General features: G+C 37.6%; 5 protein-coding genes and 1 long non-coding RNA gene across 10 annotated transcripts; 4 read left to right on the top strand and 2 right to left on the bottom strand.

Annotated features, from left to right (window-relative positions):
* The first annotated feature begins 944 nt into the window (after nucleotides 1–944).
* LOC112089025 lies at nucleotides 945–1,923 on the top strand. Its single transcript, XR_002900828.1, has 4 exons — nucleotides 945–1,215; nucleotides 1,306–1,355; nucleotides 1,490–1,533; nucleotides 1,633–1,923. It is a non-coding gene; the product is annotated as an uncharacterized LOC112089025 (long non-coding RNA).
* A 1,023-nt stretch (nucleotides 1,924–2,946) lies between these two features.
* LOC18023894 (folylpolyglutamate synthase) lies at nucleotides 2,947–8,120 on the top strand. Its single transcript, XM_006407539.2, has 17 exons — nucleotides 2,947–3,142; nucleotides 3,685–3,847; nucleotides 3,929–4,140; nucleotides 4,354–4,419; nucleotides 4,798–4,907; nucleotides 4,984–5,044; nucleotides 5,404–5,487; nucleotides 5,779–5,835; nucleotides 5,922–5,982; nucleotides 6,085–6,131; nucleotides 6,286–6,363; nucleotides 6,454–6,612; nucleotides 6,700–7,002; nucleotides 7,141–7,219; nucleotides 7,304–7,459; nucleotides 7,539–7,735; nucleotides 7,877–8,120. Exons 2-17 carry the CDS (start codon nucleotides 3,700–3,702, stop codon nucleotides 7,934–7,936), a joined length of 1,878 nt encoding a protein of 625 aa, XP_006407602.1. The 5' UTR covers nucleotides 2,947–3,142; nucleotides 3,685–3,699; the 3' UTR covers nucleotides 7,937–8,120.
* Nucleotides 8,121–8,277: 157 nt separating this feature from the next.
* Nucleotides 8,278–10,214, top strand: LOC18023895 (probable inactive purple acid phosphatase 16). 4 transcript variants are annotated; one of them, XM_006407541.2, is made up of 4 exons: nucleotides 8,278–8,617; nucleotides 9,062–9,581; nucleotides 9,676–9,844; nucleotides 9,927–10,214. In XM_006407541.2, exons 1-4 carry the CDS (start codon nucleotides 8,365–8,367, stop codon nucleotides 10,149–10,151), a joined length of 1,167 nt encoding a protein of 388 aa, XP_006407604.1. In that variant the 5' UTR covers nucleotides 8,278–8,364; the 3' UTR covers nucleotides 10,152–10,214. The 4 variants fall into 4 exon arrangements, with proteins under 4 accessions (XP_006407604.1, XP_024015770.1, XP_024015769.1 ...); XM_024160002.1 differs by having other exon boundaries at nucleotides 9,050–9,581; nucleotides 9,931–10,038; XM_024160001.1 differs by having other exon boundaries at nucleotides 8,287–8,617; nucleotides 9,050–9,581.
* LOC18023896 (DNA repair protein recA homolog 2, mitochondrial) lies at nucleotides 10,207–12,679 on the bottom strand. 2 transcript variants are annotated; one of them, XM_024160003.1, is made up of 8 exons: nucleotides 12,514–12,679; nucleotides 12,101–12,161; nucleotides 11,773–11,996; nucleotides 11,576–11,663; nucleotides 11,302–11,474; nucleotides 11,071–11,217; nucleotides 10,828–10,962; nucleotides 10,207–10,703 (listed from the first exon to the last, which is right to left on the bottom strand). In XM_024160003.1, the coding sequence occupies exons 1-8, from the start codon at nucleotides 12,574–12,576 to the stop codon at nucleotides 10,428–10,430; spliced, it is 1,167 nt and encodes a 388-aa protein (XP_024015771.1). In that variant the 5' UTR covers nucleotides 12,577–12,679; the 3' UTR covers nucleotides 10,207–10,427. The 2 variants fall into 2 exon arrangements, with proteins under 2 accessions (XP_024015771.1, XP_006407605.1); XM_006407542.2 differs by having other exon boundaries at nucleotides 12,101–12,164; nucleotides 12,514–12,647.
* Nucleotides 12,573–14,765, top strand: LOC18023897 (heme-binding-like protein At3g10130, chloroplastic). Its single transcript, XM_006407543.2, has 9 exons — nucleotides 12,573–12,706; nucleotides 12,805–13,115; nucleotides 13,200–13,286; nucleotides 13,374–13,444; nucleotides 13,536–13,637; nucleotides 13,743–13,847; nucleotides 14,064–14,199; nucleotides 14,352–14,461; nucleotides 14,545–14,765. The coding sequence occupies exons 2-9, from the start codon at nucleotides 12,860–12,862 to the stop codon at nucleotides 14,617–14,619; spliced, it is 942 nt and encodes a 313-aa protein (XP_006407606.1). The 5' UTR covers nucleotides 12,573–12,706; nucleotides 12,805–12,859; the 3' UTR covers nucleotides 14,620–14,765.
* A 15-nt stretch (nucleotides 14,766–14,780) lies between these two features.
* LOC18023898 lies at nucleotides 14,781–15,750 on the bottom strand. Its single transcript, XM_024160004.1, has 2 exons — nucleotides 15,391–15,750; nucleotides 14,781–15,307 (listed from the first exon to the last, which is right to left on the bottom strand). Exons 1-2 carry the CDS (start codon nucleotides 15,686–15,688, stop codon nucleotides 15,072–15,074), a joined length of 534 nt encoding a protein of 177 aa, XP_024015772.1. The 5' UTR covers nucleotides 15,689–15,750; the 3' UTR covers nucleotides 14,781–15,071.
* Between the last annotated feature and the right edge of the window lie 1,352 nt (nucleotides 15,751–17,102).

Raw genomic sequence — 17,102 nt, forward strand, 5'->3', positions numbered from 1 at the left:
GCAAGCGTATATATGGGTTGGTTTCGTTGTATACGTATGCGAGATTAGAGAAATATATATAAAAATTGTCATCTCTGTGATTGATTGATTGTAGATAAATTGGAACCAGTAGTGGCTAACTCGGAAGCAGAAAAGGCTGTTGCGATAATCCGCAGGTGTTCTAACGTTTTTGGAGTGTATTGGGGCTTCCGCATTGGTAAGATAAAGCATTTATTATCTTTAGTATTTTCTCTGACAACTCGTAAGTATTAAGTCATCCGGAAGTTTTTTTTTTTTTTTTTTTGTTGTTTCTGTGTTTAGGTTTTACGATATGTGGAGACTTTGATCCGGCAGCCGAAAAGGCAAAAGCGAAGAAGGCTAAGAGGGGAGTAAAGTCTGAGTGAATCGTCGATAAAGGAATAGGAAAGATATGTTGGTCTGATAATAATGAACTATGAATATATGGAGCTTGTCTTATCTTTGTTTAACATTAGGGGCTATGATATGATCATGATTCACTTTTTGTTATTACATATGAATTGATTACCCAAAGGTAAGAGTACGTAGTTGTATCTCCACAGTACATCACAGTGAATGTTTGCAAAGTTGTCAAATGGGAAATATATATCATATCATATGTCTCGTTAATATTCCTTCATCTTCCTCTTCTACTTCTTCCTCCTTCCTCATCCCAGTATGTTTCTAGAATCTTCATCGCCATCTCCTAAATGTCATTGTTCTGATCATGAGATTGCAAGCTTTCGGTTTTTTTCTTTTTCTTTTCCAGTCCTTCGACGTCTCTTGTGTAGCAAACTTGTACCAAGAACCTTCAGTATCTTATCAAGTGCTTCTAAACAAAACATGACAAGTTAAGTATCTGAGAGGATATGTAAGAAGATGGCAAAAAGGTTTTATGCAGCCTTGCTTTACAAGAAACCTGACATTAGCAGAGATCATGTGTAAGCTTATGGAAAGAAAGAAACTATTTGGTTTATAAAAGATCTATTGTACCGGAACTTCCGGTACGTAATGATAACCACTAAACCGCATGAGGAAACTTATTATATCTCGCCCTAAATTTCCGAAAAAAAGGAGAACGAAGAAATCAGAGACAAACAAACCCTAGTTTCCGAGTCATGCTACCGAGGAATCTGAGATCCGTCATGGCGCACATAACTCGCGGAGGAGGGAGAACGATTGTTATGCCTCGCGCCAATTTCTGTTCATCTCCTCCGAGTAGCAGCGGCTAACTTTCTCTAATTATTTCCCATGAATTTTGGCCAGCGTCGGTCGATCACTTGTGTTTATTTTTGATTTTTGTTTCAGTTCCAGCCGAGCCTTTGATGTTAATGATAATGAGAAATTTCAATGTGGGGGTAAGGAGGGGACTTGTGGGATACGTTGTTTGGGGTTAATTTTTCGTTTTTTTCTTTTCTCTATAAACAATTCAGAGTGTGAAGAAAAAACAAGTTGATGATTGCTTCTTTTTTTTTTTTTTTCATACTCAAAGAAATTTCAAGGATGGTTCATTACGACATCATGAATCTATTTGAGGTATGAATTGTTTTTTTTTTTTTCTTGTTTTTCTTTACATTTGGGGGATAGAAAATTAGAAAGTTGTAACTAGAATCTCCTCTCCATTTGTGTTTTCAGGAATCCGAGGCTGAGAGGCGGCTCAGGGTAATGAAAGAAAATGAAATGGTAACTAATGGTTGTGTTTGATGCTCCCATGCAACTAAAATAATTGAATAAAGTAGTAATGTGTGTTTCTTTTGTGTTTAGTTTTCTGTTTTTGATGCTGCCATGTGAACAAAATATATAACTTATCTATGGTTGTGATCATGTTGCCTTGTTTTTTTGTTTTCTTTCATTTGTGTTTCTGGAATTTTGCAGCTTTTTGTTTATATTTCCCCTCCCCTCTCTTTGCAAAAATGTTGTGGAGAAGAAGAGAATGACCTATCTAGTTGTGACAGAGAGAGACTGTGTCTCGATCTTTAACTTGTTTCATTTAAATCCGTTTGCCGTTTTTCTCAGTCCACACTTTTTAAAAGTGTCTAAAAGATGAAAATTTTGACAATACTAGGTTAAATACTAAATTTCAAGCTGAATCCGATATTCATTCCTCTGTGGTTGTGGATATTAATCGTAGAGATGATGAAAGAAAAGAAACCAGACTGAAACTAAAACTTTCAAAAATAAGTATGGAAAAATCATGATCGTTTACTTAAACTTATGGCCCCCATTAGTTTAATTAGTTATATAACGAAAGTAATTAACAATAAGTCTACGTTAGACTTCATCATTCTCTGGCGGTTTAAGAACTTTTCGAAACACGACAGCTTCAACACCAAGCAAAAAAGAACTTACTCTTTTTTTTTTTTTGGGTTAAAGAGCAAAAAAAGAACTTACAAAAATATTATAAGAAAACAAAAAACAGAGTTTTTGAGAGATGATAGTGAGGTCAACTTCATGATGACGTGGATCTCCCCTGCGGAATTGTTCGGCAAGAGAGAGGTTTTATCTGTCGAAAGCGTCTTTAAATCTCATCCTCGAGGTTGTTTGATCATTTTATCATCGACAATGGATTCTCCTCAAGGGGTTTAGAACCTTGAGACCGTTTCTTGATCGAGGTTACAGAGGTGACACCGGATTTGCCTTTTCTGCTCAAGGACACGGCTGGAGAATCGTGGCTTGAGGAGGTTCACTTGTTGTCACTGCAAATTATATTACACTTACACTAGTAGCTTTACTTTAATGTATTTTGTTTTTTTTTTTAAATGATCAAATAGGTAAAAATTCAGACAGACGAGTTATTTAATAAATGACTGTTTGAGACAAGGTAAAAAAAAATACTTTCTTTTTTAACTTAAAATAAAAGGTAGAGGAAGAAAAATAATACTTAAAAAATAATACTTTTTTTTTCTTTCTAGTTGAATTAAATTGTATGGCTTTAATTTAGGATGAGGAAGAAGATGATTCGAAAATCAAGGTGGTGGAGAGTGGAGGCTTTCTTCCTTTTCGGCGATGGCTGCTGAGTGCTGAGCCACACTCTGGGGAACCCACTAACCCTAGAAGACGTAACATACGTTGCAATAAGTAAGAAGAGCCACACAAATATTAGACACAGACTAACGACATCGATTGCCAATCTAAGCTTTCAATGGTTGGTTTCTCTCTCCCTCTCTTCCATTCTCCTTTTCTTGCAACATCTCCTTGTATTACTGTCTGCTGAAGTTAGTGTTTAGATTGAATTTATTGGTATTCGTGTGCTCATCGATCGATCCTGTTTGCTTGTTTCAATAATGGACTGAGGCTGAATACATATGAGTGAGTGTTTCTCGTTCTTTTTTTTGGATTTTTTATCTAAGATTTATCTATGGAGTTTCTTGAGTCTTTGCATCCACATTGCTGAGGCTTTGAGAATGCTTAGTGTAGACAACTTTTGTTGCAAAGCTTTTTCTTTTTTGGAACGGAACTTTACTTGTATCTGAAATGTCGTGTATTAGAGCTCTTTATAAAACTCAAGAAAGATGTTGAGCTTCTGATGCAATCTAAAGATGTTGACTTGTTTAGTGGATATGACATTCGTTATCAGCTACGCCCATTTTTGTAAAAATGTCACTTTGGGCTTTTGAGATTGAGCAATGTCATGATTAAAAAAACAGCAACGGTTTTAGCGACTTATCAAGCTTGCTTCGGTTGCAGATTTGACGCTCCCTGATGCCCATTTATGTGAAAGGGTTTCTAAAGTGCGGAGCACCTGGAGTTCCATTCTTTTGTGACAAAAAAAAACCAACCAACTCTAAAGTAACGTGGTGCTTTCACAGTTTGCCTTCGGGCCTTGAGGGCCGTCCTCGTTTCAACAAAAGTAAGTGCATACACACGATGCTGGTTCCACTTCTTTCATGCCTGGGGCAGGTGTTCTGATTGCTCTGTTTGCTTCTCTTAGATCTTAGGTACTCAAGCAAATCAGTAGAAGCCGTGGAGAAAATTGTCATTGATATGGGTTTGAAGGAAGACAAGGCAGATAATCCAGCTTTATCTTCATATGATGATGCCATGGAAGCGCTTTCGACTCTTATTTCTCGTCGAAACCGTGGGGACCGCTCACCTACCAGTGGACGTCGTGATAAGCTTGAACAAGTCGTCGCATATCTCAAGGTGATACATCCATTTACATTCAACATTATTTGGTTAGGTGGGGCTTTCTAGTGTAAGCGTAACAAGACTGTTTAGAATATTCTCAATACTTTAGTTTAACATGAATGTTCTATAACTCATTCTGAAATGTCTTTAATGATCATGGAACCTTCTTTCTCGATGGTACTAAATAGTGGGAGTTGTGTGTCTGCTGTTTTGGTTTGACAAATACAGATTTTGGGCCTGGAGGACAAAATAACAGAACTTAAAGTTATTCATGTCGCGGGAACGAAAGGAAAAGTAAGTTGCTTTTTTTTCACTTTGGCTGCTTCATATGTAGCTCCAGGAATTTGAAAATCTTACTTGAAAAATAAGTCAGTGGAAGGAATGTTAGCACTAGATTTTATGTGAGATGATGTTGTTTCCAATTTCGAGTAATTAGCACTTAACAGAAAGAAAAAAACTCAGATCATTTGGTGAATCAACTATCTATCCTGGTATCCTATGGTGTCATCTAATGCACGTCTGCGTCCACAAGAGGCTATTTTCCTCAAAAGTTTGGAACTTTCGTGGTTTATAATTATATAGTTTATGCGGTATGAAAGTAATATTCTTGAGTAGTATATCCATAAGTAGCTACTGATTTTCGTGGTTTGCCTTGGTGTTTGTGTATTTCAGGGTTCAACATGTGTCTTCTGTGAGGCAATTTTACGTAATTGTGGGTTTCGAACTGGAATGTTTACATCTCCTCACCTGATCGATGTGAGGGAAAGATTCCGAATAGATGGGTAAGTTCATTAGTATATTGATAGTCAATGCTACATGAACACTGAGACCAATTTGAATGCTGTTTCACTTTTCCAGCTTGGATATATCTGAGGAAAAGTTTCTACAGTATTTCTGGGAATGTTGGAAGTTACTGAAGGTAAAAGAACCTTGTCGATATGCAGTGCTTTTGGTTCCAGTTCGAGATGTATGATTAGATATAGTCTTTTAAGTATTATTCATCACTCACTTTCTGCCACTAATTACCAGAAGTCTACAATTTGCATTGGTTTATGGCAACTTCAAATTTTGAGTCTGTTCTGTTGTATTTATGGAATGAGAGGAGAAGGAACTGTGAAGCGTCAATTCTATACTTCAGTTTTTTTGGCCTTGATCTGTGGAATATATTGGTTGGATAACCTCTTAATGCTGTCAGTAGAATAATAGTTAACTACGGGTAAACGGTGTTTATTACTAGCAAATGAAGTAGATATCTAATCGTGAGCTTCTTCTTTGCAGGAGAAAGCTGTAGATGGACTTACTATGCCTCCTCTTTTTCAGTTCCTCACAGTATTGGCATTTAAGATTTTTGTTTGTGAAAAGGTATATCACTATTTTGATCAATAAGTCTTGTGCACTTCTTTGTTTCTAAACCCAAGCAATGGTTACTTCATATTCCGTGAAAAATAGGGCCATTCTACGGTATCGTTGTGTTCCTTGAAATCCGTTAGGACGTAAATTGCTGTTATCAATCACATGATATCACTTGTTCTTGGTGATCCCATTTTCTCAAAGTATAGCTTTGCTTTCACACTTCCTTACTGTATAACTGAGCCCACAGAAACCTTACGTATTTGGCTAAAACCGGATGCTGACTACTATTGTTCCTGATAGGTTGATGTTGCTGTCATTGAAGTTGGACTTGGGGGAAAACTTGACTCAACAAACGTCGTAAGCATCTTAGGCCCTGAGTTCCTGTCAGATTTATTTAGTGTTATGACATCTATCTTCATTAAGATGGAAAATGTAAATTACAGATTCAAAAACCTGTTGTCTGTGGCATTGCTTCTCTTGGGATGGATCATCTGGATATATTGGGTATATGTCACACTATTTATTCACAGTTTATCAGGAAAATGTTCTTTCTTTCTCACGCTTTACTTTTCTAACTCTTAACATCTCAATGCTAATTCTACACAGGAAATACGCTAGCTGACATTGCTTTTCATAAGGCTGGGATTTTCAAGGTACAAACCTTCTGACCTTATAGGGTACTTTCCAAAAAGGATTCCGTTATGTCAGAATTCTATAAACGCATACATTTTTTTCAAGAGTTCCAATTAAAATTATTCATGTTGGATATTCTCTGATTTGCTCTGCTTTCTTGTATGCTAATCAAAGCCTCAAATCCCCGCCTTCACAGTACCACAACTCTCTGAAGCAATGGAGGTTCTTCAAGACACAGCTAATAATCTCAAGGTAATTATTACTGATAGATTTTATATTTCTTTCCACTTATTCCAAGTACTCCCACGGTTAGTACTAAATGTTGTTTAACCTGCGGTGCAGGTTCCTCTGGAAGTAATAGCCCCTCTTGACCTTGAAAAGTTGGATGGAGTTGCACTTGGCTTGTCTGGGGATCATCAGCTTGTAAATGCAGGTCTTGCTGTTTCTCTTTCAAGATGCTGGCTTCAAAGAACTGGGAACTGGGAGAAGATATTTCCAAAGGTTAGGTTTTGCTCTTGGTTAGTAAAAATCTATCAAAACTTTCAAAGACTTTATTTGGTAACTCTTGTTTGCTCCTTTGATCTACAGGGAAGCAAGGAATCTGAGATTCCCCTGGCGTTTTGTCGTGGTCTTGCAACAGCACGTCTTCATGGGAGAGCTCAAGTTGTTCATGATGTAGTTTCCGATCCGCAGGATTCGTCAGGCTCGATGAAAAATCCATGCGGTGATCTGATCTTTTACTTGGATGGAGCTCACAGTCCAGAAAGCATGGAGGCTTGTGGTCGATGGTTCTCTACTGCAGTCAGAGGGAACAAAAGCTTATCTACTGCTGTGAATGGTTACAGGAGACATGGGGAGTTTGGTAGAGACTTGAACAGAGTATCCAAACAGGTATTAAGACCACCAATGATCAGTGCAATTGCTTTGTTGACACAACTACTTTGCTTTCTTCTCTATTCAACGCATCACAAATTGACTTTTGTGTTTCATTCCCTGATTTGACTTGTAAAAATTCCTGTGTGTAAATAGATTCTTCTGTTCAACTGCATGGAAGTGAGAGACCCTCAAGTTTTACTTCCAAAGCTTGTCACCACTTGCGCTTCCTCAGGTAATCCGAAAACAAAAGTACAATCTGTTTTAAAAGTTCTTTGTTAAAACTAATTATGCATATTGGTGAATGGAACATTTTCAGGCACTCATTTCTCAAGAGCACTTTTCGTCCCGAGCATGTCAACTTACAACAAGGTCATCTCCGGCGCATCAGCAATTCCTTCAGATACACGTAGAAAAGATTTAACTTGGCAATTCAGACTACAAAAACTCTGGGAGAAATCAATCCGAGGAACAGGTAAAGCTTAAGTTTTACTATCTTTGTTCTTGTTTATGTCGCGCCTTAACCTTTGATCATATGTCTGATGACTAATCAGATGCTGCGCTTGACCATACACTGAAGCCAGATGGAATTACCGCTTTACCACCTCATGATTTCCTGTGTGGAGATGCACCTCATTGTGGTGGACCTGCAGGGACACATGTCAATTCCAGCGCCGTGATGCCTTCACTTCCATTGACCATAAACTGGCTACGAGACTGTGTACGCAGAAACCCTTCACTGAAACTAGAGGTAAGCTATATTCATTGTCCTCTTCAAAGCCAAGAATCAAAGCCTGATTTTTGTCTTTAGACATTTTCAGAACAAAACAGAGCATTACCATCTCTTATACTGAATTCTTCTTTGATAATATGTGGGTTTCTTATGCAACAGGTTTTGGTCACAGGATCGCTGCATCTTGTTGGAGATGTGCTCAGATTGCTAAAGAGATAATTTTATTTTACCAAATCTTGGAAAAGGCTCCTTGAGAGTAATCTTACAGAGCTTCAATTGTTTTGTACTTGACTTTTTTTTTCCTTTTCATAATTATCATTTGATTATATGGTCCATTTATCTAACATAGGAACCCTCCTCCAAGCTTTGTATTCTTCTGTTACACTTTAAAATTTTCAATTCATAATCCTCTCATGTCTCATCCAGTTAGAAGTTACGTTTTCTTTTCCATCAAATATGAAATATCCAAATTTTACTAAACGTAGAAGAAGAAAGTGTCAAAAGTTAATAACTGAAATAGACATGGACACCAAACGACAACAACAAAAGTTAAACCTTATCTTGATGAAATTCTGAAAAATGAAAGAAGATCAAAAGACAAAAGTTTATTGTTCAGTAAAATAGCTTCGTTTCAGTGATCTGATAATATGAAAAGATCATCATCACTCCTGATCTTCACCGTTCTGTCTCTTCCATTAATCTCAGCCGTAGGATGGGAGCTAAGCATACCGACAACGACGGCGAAAAGGAGTAACCTTCGGGTGCGTGAAGGATCACCGTTCAGGATCGCCATCTTTGCAGACCTCCACTTCGGTGAAGACACGTGGACTGATTGGGGTCCACGTCAGGATGTAAACTCCATTAACGTTATGTCCGCCGTTCTCGACGCTGAAACTCCAGGTCAAGTCTCTCACCGTTTAACCAGTTTTGCTAAATGCTAACATCATCATCTCTCGTTGTCTTGTTGATAAGTATTTAATTAATTACTAATTTAATCCTAATATAATAATACGATATTTGGACTTAGGGCTTTCATGTTGAAGCCTAATACATACATAATATCTATAGTTCTTGGAGGCTTTTTCCATTTGGATATGAGCTATTTGGTTAGAAATGTCACTTAAACCACATAAACTGAAGTAAGATTCGTTATATATAGCTTTGGATCTGTTTGGTGGTTTAATTTGAATCTTGTGATTGTCTTTCATGTTGTTGGATTGAAACACATTACTCTATAACCCTTTAATAAAATCATTAAATCTTTAAACTGTTAATTTTTATATACTTGAAAAACTGTATGAAAACAACTGAAAAAAACCGTTTTTTGGGAAGAAATAAAAACAGATTTTGTGGTATACTTGGGAGATGTAGTAACGGGAAACAACATAGCAATACAAAACGCAAGCTTGTATTGGGACAAAGCAATCTCACCAACAAGAGAGAGAGGCATTCCTTGGGCCACTCTCTTTGGTAACCACGACGACGCTTCTTTCGAATGGCCTTTGGATTGGTTCTCTTCTTCTGGTGTCCCTCCCATTCGATGCTCCTTTGCATCAAACTCTTCCTCGTCCTATGATGATGTTCATGGATGCGCGTTTAGAGGAACGACGCGTCTTGAATTGATTCAAGAAGAAACCAAAGCATCCATTAATAATGCACTCTCATATTCAATGATTGGTCCTAAGGAGCTCTGGCCAAGTGTCTCTAATTACGTCCTTCTCCTTGAGTCATCGGATGACTCGAAACCAGCCGTGGCATTGCTATACTTTCTTGACTCGGGTGGTGGTTCATACCCGGAGGTTATATCAAATTCTCAAGTGGAATGGTTTAAATCCATGTCCAATACTCTTAATCCTGATTTAAGGTATATAATCAAAACAATAACTAGTACAAGAAATTGTATTGAAATAACTCTATCTCTAATTTGATCGATATTGAAAGATGTACATTTCTGGCAGGATCCCGGAGTTGATATTTTGGCACATACCGAGTAAAGCATACAAGAAAGTAGCTCCTAGGCTATGGATAACAAAACCTTGCACCGGATCAATCAACAAAGAGAAAGTTGCTGCTCAAGAAGCTGAAAATGGAATGATGAGAGTTCTTGAGAAGAGATCTTCAGTTAAGGTACTAACTAAGAACTATATAGAACGCAATAATTAGCTGTTTAGCGACGGCTCATTATTTTCAGTATATGTTTGGTGCGTAGGCAGTGTTTGTAGGGCACAACCATGGACTAGACTGGTGCTGTCCGTACAAGGACAAGCTCTGGCTTTGCTTTGCAAGGCACACGGGTTATGGTGGATATGGAAATTGGGCCAGAGGATCAAGGATTTTGGAGATTACTGAAACGCCCTTTCGTATTAAGTCATGGATTAGGATGGAGGATGGATCTGTGCACAGTGAAGTTGGTTTAACTTGTGATGATGATTAGTCTATTGAGCATTATTATAATTATTCAACTTTGTGGAAGTAAAGTTCTAAAGAAATAAAAAAGGAAACAATTTTTCAAAAACCATTGACGTTAAAAATACAAGTTCATCTTCCCTAGAGTTCTACAAAAAAGTAAATAGCTTATCTGAATAATATAACTTTTGATGGGTTATCTTAGCTATTCACAATTGTTTTTTGGGTTATTTTAGGTAATGATCTCCATAATAAACATTTGTTGGAGAAGACCAATACTTTGCTCTGTCTCTCTATCTCGCATCTAGAAGAGCTGGTTCCTCAGGATTTTGATGATGGTATCAAGAACCTCCTTATTTTCCACCAAATACTTTTCAGCTGCGTCTTTCCCATCAACGACCTCGCCTTCGATGAAATGGCTACTTCCTTCTCTTACGATAACTCCATGCTCACAAGCCAACTCTAAAACCTCACGCTCCACGTAGAAGCCATGACCAAAGTGAATCCCCAATTCAGATTTCTTCTTTCCTGGGGTCAGCTTATTTTTCACCACTTCGACGCACACATTCAGACCACTTATCTGAGGAAATGGTTACAGTTAGGAATAAAACGACGACTGAGATACTGCTCTTTGCAGAAATTAAGCAGTATTTTAAAGATTAATATGACTTACAATAGCAACAATGTGCTTATATATAACATACCTCACTGTCAGTCTTTATGAGCCCGGTTCTTATCATTTTGAGGCGTATAGCTGCCTGAAACCGCAATGCATTCCCCCCACAAGTCACTTCTTCCGCGTGTGGGAAACGCATTCTAGATTTGGCATGTGATCTGACCTGTTATCAGACAAAAAAAAAATGAATTGGCAGAGAGATCTTATCTTTTTCTAGGTGGGTCAATTTATGATCCAACTCAAAACATCACAAAAAAATACTTGGTCTTACCTGATTAAGAAAAACGATCAGTGTCTGCGAATTGGCAACTGAGTAGTGGATTTTTCTGAGCGCCTGTGTCATTATTATTGGTTGTCTGTCTCTGTATCTTTCTCCTATAGGAACATCAAGCTCACATTGAGGGGCAAGAGCAGCAACCTGTAAATCCCACTTCTATTATATATACCGGAATGCAGAAAGTGGTACATGAACGATATTTGAGATGACAGAATGAAAACTCACACTGTCCACCACAATTACGTCTACTGATCCACTCTTGGTTAGCACATCGACAATACTTAGCATATTTTCTGCAGAATCGGGTCGTGATATTAGAAGCTCTTCTGTGTTTACACCTATTGCCTCTGCTAGACAAGGATCCAAGGCATTCTCCACATCCAGATAAGCGCAATAACCTGGCCCAAACCACCAAATTCCCAACTTAGGATGGATCCTAGTACCAAGTCTTTTGTTCAAACAGATGTATTTAAGACGAAAGATCCACCAAGAATAGTACCTCCAAGCTTTTGAGCTTCCTTGATGATATGAAGAGCTAGAGTTGTCTTTCCAGAAGCTTCTTTTCCGTAAACCTCAACCATTCTTCCCTATAGATTTCTCATGTAAACACATATTCAGAGACCTCGTTGAGTGAAAAAATATAACAAACAATACTTTAGCTTGGCTAAGTCTGTCACAGTCTCCTAAATAAACAACCTTTGGCAATCCTCCAACTCCTAGAGCTAGATCAAGGTTGAGTGAGCCAGTAGATATCACAGAAACTCTCCGAGATCTGGAAAACCGCTGCAGCCACAACTTAGAGTCTTCATCAAAATCACCTGAAACTGAAAGCTGTGACAATGCCGAATGCAGATTAATGTCTTTCTCCGCTACTTTGCTATCATCTGGACCTTCATCAAGTTCACAGTCTGAAGCTTCAACTAACCAATGGAAAGAAGGACACACTCGTTTAGGAGACTAAACCAGAAGAACCATTCACTCATGGAAATCACAAACGAAAAAAAAGCGAAATTACTGATATTACCTAGAGACGAAAGATAACGACCTCCATAGCTAGAGCAAGGGAGAAATCCTCTTCTTCCATTCTGCTACAGACAAAACGAAAAAAGAACAAGAGGAGAGAGTAAAACACAAGAGATCCCATAACTGCTATATCATTCATTCAGTAGCTTCGGTATTTCACCAATGCATAAACTTTATTTAAACATACACAAAAGAGTGGAAAAAAATCAAAAATCCAAGGGAGATGTTTGTTTTTGGTTGGAACAAAGAAAATGCAGTTAATACTAGCGCAACAGTCTGAAAAATCAAGTCTTTATTATAGTAAGCAGAAAAAAATCAAAACTTGGGAGGCAGAAGCTGTGGAAATTAAAAGTTGTTGAAGAAGAAAGCGAGGCAACATTAGAGAGGAAGAGAGGAAAACAAATAACACAGAACCTGAGATAAGTAGGAGAAGAAACGGAATCTCTGAATCGGACTGGTCAGTGAGAGTCGACCCATGCCCTGATTCTTCTTCCCGGCGGCGCGTGTTCCAACAGACGCTTCTCCTCCTCCTCTTCCTCCTTGCCGGAGCGATTTTAACTCGCCGTCCCCTCCTGGTGGCTTCTGCCGAGATACTTCTTCTATTAATGTATGTCAATTAAATTCCCGGTTTTTTTTACTATTATAATAGGACTTGTAATTTGGTAGTGTAAATTGATAATTAAGAAATTTTCTTTTGATAAATAGTTTCCGGGAGAAACAGTGAAGGAGAATCTGGTGTTGGGCGATTGCGAAGAGAGCAATGATGATCGCCACTGCATCATCCCTTTCTCTTCTCTCTTCTTCATCTCACCATAAATTCTCCGTCGATCTCTGTTCTTATCCAAAGCCTTACCGGAGATGCTCGATATTTTGCTCCGGCGTCAGAACGGCTCGAGTGATGGATATGGACAGAGCTACGCGGCGGCGGCGGCAGAGCCGACATTTGTCCGCCACTGAAGCTCGAGTTTCTCTTGTTCTCGCTCTCGCCTCTCAGGCCTCCTCTGCCTCTCAACGCCGTAAAATGTTCCTTCTCTGTTGCCGCAAATTTGTAACTCTTAAACTCCATATGTCAAACTCTTTCTTTCTCTGTTTTCTATCAGTTTTGGCTGATTTGGCGGTGGAGACTGCAAAATACGTTTTTCCGAAGAGGTTCAATAGTTCAAATCTGGAAGAAGCGTTCATGTCTGGTTAGTTTTAGGCTTCTTTTATCAAAATTCATCAGCTTTTTCACTGACCTTTTTTTTGTTTAATCTTTGCATTTTCTTTCTCTATAGTTCCGGATCTCGAGACAATGAACTTCAGAGTTCTAAGTAGGACAGATAAATACGAGATTAGACAAGTCGAGGTTCTTCTTTCACTATGCTCGCTCTCACAAACATTCTCTGTTTCAGAAATGGTCTCACTCTAAAGCTATTGACTTTTGAATTTTGAAACAGCCTTATTATGTGGCCGAGACTACAATGCCAGGGGAAACTGGATTCGACTTCTATGGTGCTTCTAGGTCTTTCAATGTGTTAGCTGAATACCTGTTTGGTAAGGTAGTATGAAACATTCCTTACAGATTTTGCTGCTGCACACTCTGTTTGATTTGATTATTGGTTTGCTTTAGCTCTCGGTACCTTTTTTTTTTCTGTCTTCAACAGAACACAGTAAATGAGCAAATGGAGATGACGACCCCTGTTGTTACTCGTAAAGTCCAATCTGTTGGAGAAAAGATGGAAATGACTACTCCTGTAATCACAAGCAAGGTAAATATCTCTTCAGTGGATCATGGAGCATCTCATCTTTGGAAGTTCCTAGTACAGTTATATAACATAGATAAATGTAAGGGCTTGGACAGCCTGGGATACCTACTTGTTAGTTAACTCCTGGAAATTTGTAAATTAGTTATGTTTCATTTCTTTGATTCATTTTTTACCTTGTTCCCGTTCATAGTCAATCAGTAACTTATACTTTTGTTTCAGGCAAAAGATCAAAGCCAGTGGCGGATGTCTTTTGTCATGCCCTCAAAGTATGGTTCGAATTTGCCATTTCCAAAAGACCCTTCAGTCAAAATTCAGGAGGTGCCAGGAAAGGTTGTTGCTGTTGTCGCCTTTTCAGGTAAATTATACTCCGATCTCACTTCCACAAGTGACGGTACACTAGTCTGAATAATCAAAGATATACACCAGAGATTGCTGAAACTAGTTTCAAATTCCAATCATAAAAAAAAAAAAAAAAAAAAAAAAAAAAAAAAATCAACTTTGTTTCAGGCTATGTTAACGATGAAGAGGTTGAGAGGCGGGAGCAAGAACTAAGGAGAGCTCTTCAATATGACAACAAGTTTCGAGCGAGAGATGGAGTTTCAGTTGAAGTTGCGCAGGTTCATCAACAATCATAAAAAAGCTGAATGCATTTTAAAAATCTCATCTTGTTTCTTACGTTCTGCAAATTCATGCCCTGCAGTACAATCCACCATTCACTCTCCCGTTTACCCGTCGCAACGAGGTCTCTCTCGAAGTTGAAAGCAAAGAAGATTAGCCCCTTCCCTGGTATATTCATACATACATACATACATGTATATACACTGTAAAATACAATTACAACTTGTGTTAAAAAAGACAAAACGCGTTTACTTCAGTGTATATGAATTTGAGTGGTAAATGGTCTTGCAAACCTTTTCTACACCACAATTATGGATCTTTACTTTGCTTATAGGCCACTAGAGATGCCTATTATAGGCCTCTAGTCTTTGAAATTAACACAAACAAGCACTCACACTTTTACCTTTTGGAAAATTCCATCATAACATATATTCACATTTTAATACTAATTTTAAACTTTCTCGAAAAAGGATTTCATGTGTTACCATTGTCCATTGGAACAGTATTCCTGGGAATTTCATGCCTCCTTTATGAGTCTCTGGTATCTACGTATATATCTATGTTATGTGTCATATATATATATATATATAGATATGGACATCGTATAGGCTAATAAGATTCAGGAATACTATCTAACAAAGGTCTCCAGCCTCTATGACACTCATCATCATCATCAGAGAGATTTTGCTTAGCAAGACTCTTATAGACCAATTCTTGAATTGATCCTCCTTGAAGCAGCTTCTCAAGCTCTTGCTTACTCACAACCATCTTTACTCTCACAACACCAACACTCTTCTCCTTGGTGTTGTCGCCACAATCTGTTAATCTATCTTCCTCTTCTTCTTCTTCTTCTTCTTCTTCTTCTTCTTCTTCTTCTTCTTCTTCTTCTTCTTCTTCTTCTTCTTCCCTTAATAACGGTACGGAAGACCTAGGTCCTCTTCTTTTTTCTCAACCTCTGGATTTGCAAACCTGACTTTCTTCAGCGTCTTCTGGTGCTTGATGATTGTTGTGGTCTCCTTGGGCATGAGATAGTAGAGACGGCCACAGAGAAGCTTGGATTGTGGATGAAGATGACAATTGTTAGAGAGAGAGTCGAAGAGAGAGTAGTGGCCAGAGAATTGGGTGAGGATGTCATGAACCTTCATGGGTCCTCTGTATTCGACTACTTTACCATCATTTCTCATTATCTTTATCACTTTCTTCTCCATAACTATACAATTCCCCATCTTTATCTTTTGAATTCGATTTTCTTTACTTTAGTTTGTGATTGATTTCTTCTGTGTAAATAAATGTGTTCGGAGATTTTTGTCATCTGTTTGAGTTTTGGAGATTCTGTGTCTCTATATTTATAGAGTTTAGGGTTTTGTAAATACCCTTGCCTTTTAAGAGTATTACGAGGAGTGCCATTATCTCTGGTGGGCCCTTCATTGATCTTTGCATCATTCTATTTAATATTTTTATATATCCTAGTGGCCTCCGGTGAGGTGTGGTGGGGTGGTGCTCTCCTAATTGTTTTTACATAGTTGGATCTCCTAAACTAATTTCGTTTATTGTTTTTTTCACATATAAAGAAATATTTATTTGGTTTTAAGGAATTTCTGATAATTTCACATAAACATCTCGGAACAGTTGTGCTTGTGGTGTAAATGTGGTTGACGTGATTAGTGTGGACCGTGTGGTCAAAAACAAATGATGTTGAACATTTGATAGTAATAATAGTATTAAAAATTTATATAATTATAACTAATTTTGTTTAAATGTCCCGAAAAGATGGTATGCTTCTTCAAAGTGCATGTGTTTGTTTCTGGTGAATTAATGTTAGTGTTTCTGGTAAATTAATGTTAGTGTTTTTTGAAACACACTGATCGTACCAATAAGTACTTGCTACCCTTTTAAATACATAGTCTATGAATCTAAATATTTGATATTCGTACTTGTGCTTATGATTTATTTATTGCTTTGTATATTCGTGAAAAAGGTACGACATGTGGATAGGTGGTAATCAAATTGTTTAAATTAGAAATTCAAAATCATCACCAAAATTTCGATGATTAATTGTTTAACAACTCCGGATGTTCTTGTTGAAAGATACTCCTATATGGCTATATCTTGTCGTCTCTTGGAAATTGGAGCTTGTATCGTGTATGGAATAAGATCTTGATTCATTCCATGTCGGTTTAAACAATAAGGATATAGGTCATATAATATGTCTACACTTTTCGCGACTGGCTCGTTTGTCAACATTAAAATGATTTTGAGTATTCAAGTTGTTCCTCCTTTTAATCGGCATTTTAATATTCAAAATCATTTTAATGACCTTTATTTTCTGCATCAATATCGAATCTTTTATAGTATTGTTTAACATTATATGATGAGTGATTGCATTACACCATTGGTACTTTAGTAAACATCTAACCACACTTGTGTGTATCAACTGTTACAACCATTTACAGTCTAATAATTTTATCATTTTATGTTTACCAAAAATCTTTTGACCAAAAGGAATAGGGTTTTGAGCAGAGACTTGCCTTAAGGCTATAACCAAAGGTGGAGCCACTAGGAGGACCACAAAAAGAGTCCAAATGACTTTTGATAAGTGGATATATGTCATTTCCAAATTCGAAGCACGACTTGATTTCT

Source organism: Eutrema salsugineum, unplaced genomic scaffold (assembly GCF_000478725.1).
Source record: "Eutrema salsugineum unplaced genomic scaffold, Eutsalg1_0 scaffold_13, whole genome shotgun sequence".
NCBI lineage: Eukaryota > Viridiplantae > Streptophyta > Magnoliopsida > Brassicales > Brassicaceae > Eutrema > Eutrema salsugineum.

Bases quoted from the DNA above. Each gene is read 5' to 3' on its own strand.
- LOC18023895 (XM_024160001.1), top strand. From the start codon at position 8,365: ATGAAAAGATCATCATCACTCCTGATCTTCACCGTTCTGTCTCTTCCA. The intron at 8,618-9,049 runs GTCAAGTCTCTC...TTTTTTGGGAAG, and splicing joins TCTCGACGCTGAAACTCCAG to AAATAAAAACAGATTTTGTG. The intron at 9,845-9,926 runs GTACTAACTAAG...TTTGGTGCGTAG, and splicing joins AGAAGAGATCTTCAGTTAAG to GCAGTGTTTGTAGGGCACAA.
- LOC18023894 (XM_006407539.2), top strand. From the start codon at position 3,700: ATGCCCATTTATGTGAAAGGGTTTCTAAAGTGCGGAGCACCTGGAGTT. The intron at 4,141-4,353 runs GTGATACATCCA...TGACAAATACAG, and splicing joins AAGTCGTCGCATATCTCAAG to ATTTTGGGCCTGGAGGACAA. The intron at 4,908-4,983 runs GTAAGTTCATTA...TCACTTTTCCAG, and splicing joins GAAAGATTCCGAATAGATGG to CTTGGATATATCTGAGGAAA.
- LOC18023898 (XM_024160004.1), bottom strand. From the start codon at position 15,688: ATGGGGAATTGTATAGTTATGGAGAAGAAAGTGATAAAGATAATGAGA. The intron at 15,308-15,390 runs GTCTTCCGTACC...AAGAAGAAGAAG, and splicing joins GAAAAAAGAAGAGGACCTAG to AAGAAGAAGAGGAAGATAGA.
- LOC18023896 (XM_006407542.2), bottom strand. From the start codon at position 12,576: ATGGGTCGACTCTCACTGACCAGTCCGATTCAGAGATTCCGTTTCTTC. The intron at 10,963-11,070 runs GTAAGACCAAGT...GTCTGATAACAG, and splicing joins TGATCGTTTTTCTTAATCAG to GTCAGATCACATGCCAAATC. The intron at 10,704-10,827 runs GTATGTTATATA...CCATTTCCTCAG, and splicing joins TCATAAAGACTGACAGTGAG to ATAAGTGGTCTGAATGTGTG.
- LOC18023897 (XM_006407543.2), top strand. From the start codon at position 12,860: ATGATGATCGCCACTGCATCATCCCTTTCTCTTCTCTCTTCTTCATCT. The intron at 13,116-13,199 runs GTAAAATGTTCC...GTTTTCTATCAG, and splicing joins CTCCTCTGCCTCTCAACGCC to TTTTGGCTGATTTGGCGGTG. The intron at 14,200-14,351 runs GTAAATTATACT...ACTTTGTTTCAG, and splicing joins TGCTGTTGTCGCCTTTTCAG to GCTATGTTAACGATGAAGAG.